This window comes from Malus domestica, chromosome 11 (assembly GCF_042453785.1).
Source record: "Malus domestica chromosome 11, GDT2T_hap1".
Lineage (NCBI taxonomy): Eukaryota > Viridiplantae > Streptophyta > Magnoliopsida > Rosales > Rosaceae > Malus > Malus domestica.
The window spans coordinates 37,302,313-37,307,640 of record NC_091671.1 but is presented as its reverse complement, the minus strand read 5'-3'; the positions used below and the strand labels follow the sequence as shown (position 1 = coordinate 37,307,640).

Sequence of the window (5,328 nt, the reverse complement as noted above, 5' to 3'; positions counted from 1 at the left end):
GGGCTTCCGTCTATCCATATCGGGTAGCCAGTTGTCATTCCATACCTTCACAGTTTCACCATTACCAATTTGCCACAAAGCACCATTTTCCAGCATTTTTCTACCCTCCAAAAGGCTAACCCAAGCCCATGAAGGACATGAACCTCGGGTAGCTTGAAGGAAGTCACAATTTGGAAAGTAACGTGCCTTAAGAATTTTGACCCATAGAGCGTCGGGGTTGCAAATGATTCTCCAACACTGCTTCCCAAGAAGAGCATCATTGAAACTTTCAATATCTCTAAATCCTAGTCCTCCTTCAGACTTGGGGTTGCATAAACTTCCCCAGCTGCTCCAATAAATCTTCTTCTTGTCCACACAATCTCCCCACCAAAAACTGCTCATATCCCCATTAATAGCTTTGCATAATGTGGTGGGAAATTTAAAGCCGGAGAGGATCCCTTTCCTGATTTTTTTGGGTACGAAGAACCACGTCAATTAACGTTACCATTTTGCCCAAAGAAAATCGTTTTGACAAGAGGACAATTTTATTTAAGCTAGTTTTCGTAAGACAACTATTTTATCTAAACTATTCTTATTTATGTGAAAGAAAATTCAAACACGAAAAGAAAGAAAACATATAAAATGTTATAGCCAACTACTCTAACTCATATTTGTCACTTTTATTTTTGAATAGATTGTTTTTACCAATTAAAAATAAAATGAACACACAATTACAACTTTTGCACATTATTTCACGTAAACAATACTCCAAAGTTTTTATGGAGGAACTGGATCCCATCTGGATTCATTTTGTGAGAATCTTAATGATCTTCACATCTTAACCATTCATCGTGTATAGTACAGTCAAAGATTATTTGTTTTTTTTTATTTAAAATTAAACACAAATAGTAGCTGACAAAAACTAGCAGCACAATGTACAATGAACGGCTAGGATATGAGGATCCCTAGGATCCCCTCCCTTTTATGGACCCCAAATACCCTTCAAGACTAGCACATCTAGAAGAAAATTTTTAAGTGCTTATTATCCAAACGGATACTCCATATGTTATAAAGAAGTGGAATGACATGGAAAAGAGTCACTTCTTCCACTTGAATTATCACATGTATAGTATCGCTTGACTACTCATACTTAAAAAATTCTTTTCACATCCTGACAATTAAAACTAAAATAAACGCTTCGTGACAAACTTTTGCACTTAAAAATTAAAAATAAATGACACTCCAAAATTTTAAGGAAGGATGACATCCCGACATTTAAAATTTAGTTGGCCGGCCACGATGCCATCACCTTCTTATTTAAGAGTCTTTGACTCCATACTCTTTCTCATAGTGTCGACTTCCAAGAAAATGGAATTCTCAGTCAGCTCCATGGTCGTCTCCATTGTTTGTGTGGGGTTAATAGCATTGGGGTGGAAAGTAGTGAACTGGATTTGGTTGAAGCCGAAGAAGTTTGAGAGGCACCTAAGGCAGCAAGGTCTTTCTGGAAATTCTTACAGGCTCTTGATTGGAGACTTGAATGACAACTCCAAGATGACCAAAGCGGCACTATCAAAGCCCATGGAGCTCTCACATGACATTGTGCCTTATGTTCTACCTCTGCTCCATGATATCTTCAACAAATACGGTACACTTCTCTAATTTTGGATCTACATATGTTCACGTTACTAATTAATATTTACCCTGTTAATTACAAAAAGTAAAAAGAAATACAAGAATATATAATTATTAATGCGAATATTTCAAGAATCAAACTATAAAAAGGAAACTCTTAACTATTAATTGGTAACGTCATGTGTGATAATAGATAGGTGTAACAATTGTGTCTGGAGGTTCCTACCTATATTTTGATATACTTTGTGTTTTTAATCACGAAAGAGAGTTTTAAAATTTTAGTTGTGTCAAGGGATTTAAAGTTCAAGCATTTACGGTCGTACCTGAGATCTTAGACTTTATCCTTCCTTCATCTAATATCGTTACTACAAAAAATTAAAAAGGACTTGTTTGTGAGAGTCCTATAAAAATTTTGAAGTTTTAGATTTGCGAGAGCCCCCTAAGGTTGATACAAATTTCAAACTGTGTGCTTACTAATTGCCCAAAATTAATTTGCAGGGAGAAAATCTTTCGTTTGGCTTGGCCCAATGCCGAGTGTGATCCTGTTTGATGCTGAATTAATGAGGGAAGCTTTTACAAAGTATAGGGTGTATGAGAAGCCACATTCAAACCCACTCATCTCATTACTTGCGACTGGCCTCGTAGGCCACGAGGGTGACAAATGGGTCAAACATAGAAGGATTATCAACCCAGCTTTCCACGTTGAAAAGATGAAGGTAAGTATTTCTCATTTTTGCATGGGATTCATGGGAATGATATGTCTACTTCCTCTCTCTATCTCTCATGTCATGTTGTCTAATTACGTTATGTAAGAGGCAGAGAAACGTGGATATATTCTTGCAAACAGCTAAGAAAGTTAAGAATCTCCTCATATTCAGAGATTGAGAAATTTCAAAGTTATGGAAGTAATAGTTAATTCAAAGACTAGATGGAAAGAGGTATTGCTCCCCTGCATATTTTCAAAAGGACCATAAATGTTGACAGTGTAGAGGAGATGCCCTTAAAGAAACATGGGACGCTACAGCTCCGAAACTACATGTGACATGTTCCATGTTGAGTCCTTGACACTAAGAGGAAAAAAATTCAATTTTTTGCACGTTTATTTTCTTTTATCGTACACTAATAACAGTTTGCATATGTATTAAGCTAATTTAGTTTATGTTAGTCTTACAATTGATTTACCTTAACCAAGAATTTTGTCATACATAATCTTTGTAAATAAGCAATATCTTGGTCTCACTTTTATTCACCACAAATAAATTGAGGACATAACCAATATGTAAACATAATAGTTTTGGCATGGGATTTGAAGAACATGTACTTTCAAAAACCAAGTTTCAGAGAAGGATTTCTTCATGTCTTTTCGATGCTAAACCCAGTTCTGTTTGTATCACCACATTGTTACATAGGATATGTTACCTGCATTTCATGCTGCTTCTGAAAACATGTTGAGCAAATGGGAGATGCTTTTCTCATCAAAGGGGACTTGTGAAGTGGATGTGTGGCCTTATCTTTGTGCTTTTGCGGGCGATGTGATTTCTCGGGCTGCATTTGGTTGTAACTTTGAAGAGGGACAAAGGTTTTTCCAGCTCCAAAAGGAACAAGCTGCTTTTATACGCATAGTTCTGGACTCGGTCTACATACCATTTTTCAGGTGAACTCAAACTTTGTCTACGAAGTGTGTATGCATTTGAATATCAATACAGCATTGTCTAGACACAAGTGAAACTAGAGAAATCACCCCCATTTTCACCTCTTGCCCTCCCCATCTTTTTTTTTAGTGATTGAGTAAGCCAAATGAGAATCAAGGGACATGATTAAACAGATCAGTGCAGAGGTCAAAAGGAGAGCGGAAATCAGTTCTCTTACTAAATTCATTATAAAAGAAAACCACAAGGAAAACCTAGTTTTAGATTATAAATTTGACAATTTACTAAGAGCTGCAACATAATCATCAATGTACGACCTTTACTAAGAGCTGCAACATAATCATCAATGTCCAGGTTTCTACCAACTAAAATGAACAGGAGGATGAAACAGATCGCCAAGGAAATGGATACTTTGTTAAGGGGAATAATTAACAAAAGAGAGAAGGCAATGAGAGCAGGAGAAGCCACTGAAGATGACTTGTTGGGTATACTTCTGAAATCCAATTTCAACGAGATTCAAGAGCATGCCAATGACAAGGATGTCGGGATGAGTATCGAAGAAGTGATAGAAGAGTGCAAATTATTCTACTTAGCTGGAGAAGAAACGACCAGAGATTTGATTAACTGGACATTAGTGCTATTGGGAAAATATCAAGATTGGCAAATGCGTGCGAGAGAAGAGGTTGTGACGATCTTTAAGAACAACAAACCAGACTATGCTGGGTTAAAGTGCTTGAAAATTGTAAGTATTCTCTCTTATTACCATGTTTTTTGTTTTCTTAAAATCTTAACCTGAATCACCTACTACATTTTTGCAATCTAATCAATGTCGTTCATTATCGTCGGTCCATCTATCCATATAGTTCATAAATATTTCTGTGAGACAACTCAAAATGTACATAAGTCCCAAATATCTCCTTCAGGTGAACATGATCCTGTACGAGGTTCTTAGGTTGTACCCATCAGTTAGTTTCACGATCCGAGAGATCACGAAGGAGACGAAACTAGGAGATATTTCTCTACCACCTGGTACGCAGCTTGCAGTGCCAATCCTTTTTGTTCATCATGACAAAGAAATCTGGGGTGACGATGTCCACGAATTCAAACCTGAGAGGTTTTCTGAAGGGATCTCAAAGGCAACAAAGAATCAAGTAGCAGCATTCTTTCCATTTAGCACAGGTCCCAGGACGTGCATTGGACAAAACTTCGCGATGATTGAAGTGAAAACGATTATAACGATGATTTTACAGCGCTTTACGTTTGAGCTTTCTCCAGCCTACAGACATTCTCCTTCAAACATTCTCACTCTTGAACCACAATATGGTACTCCAATCATTTTTCAAAAAATCTAGGACTCAAGTTCAACTTTGTTAGTTGTAATGCTTCTCATATTTCCATATAAATAACATGTAATAATTAGCACTTCAATAAAATGTTTGTGTAATGTTTTGATTTGTATGAGAACTTGATCTTTCAAACGATATTTTCTGCACTAGCTTTTATATAAATTGATATTCGATGCCAATTTATTTAGTAAATATATCGTTATATAAAAATATAAAATGTTAAATATTTTAAAGGAGTATCTTAATATATTATAATATATAAATAATTAATGGTTTGGAACAATTCGTTCCAAACCTTAGAATTGTTCCTAATTAAGAAGAAAAGCAGGTAGAACTGAAATATTTAAAACCATCCAAGATTTTAAACCACTACAATCATGGTATAAAATCAACCCTGCCAGTTTAGTTTTCCTACTTCAGGAATCAAGACTTGTATATAAACCTGAATAGTTGAATGGAATAATCAAGCAATTCAAGTGATATTAGAGCGCTACATCCAAGAGGATGATGTGTTTTACGGTCCTAACTCGCGGCCGAGACAGAGTTTTTGAAGAACTTGTAGATCCCTTGTGCACAGAAAGTCAAGGTCCAAGAGAAACAGTATGATGGACATGAAACATCTAGTAATGGTGATCGCATCACCAAATAAGAAAAAGAACAAGTACAAAGGTTTCAACGTGTGCCTCTCAAGGTGATCACCTTATGTTTCATTGGGTGTGTTA

At 36.2% G+C, this 5,328-nt stretch overlaps 1 protein-coding gene across 1 annotated transcript; it reads left to right on the top strand.

The window, feature by feature from the left end:
* Window positions 1–1,317: 1,317 nt before the first annotated feature.
* LOC103448903 (cytochrome P450 CYP72A219-like) lies at window positions 1,318–4,741 on the top strand. Its single transcript, XM_008388162.4, has 5 exons — window positions 1,318–1,624; window positions 2,110–2,327; window positions 3,021–3,265; window positions 3,615–4,002; window positions 4,184–4,741. Exons 1-5 carry the CDS (start codon window positions 1,348–1,350, stop codon window positions 4,610–4,612), a joined length of 1,557 nt encoding a protein of 518 aa, XP_008386384.3. The 5' UTR covers window positions 1,318–1,347; the 3' UTR covers window positions 4,613–4,741.
* The last annotated feature ends 587 nt before the right edge of the window (window positions 4,742–5,328 follow it).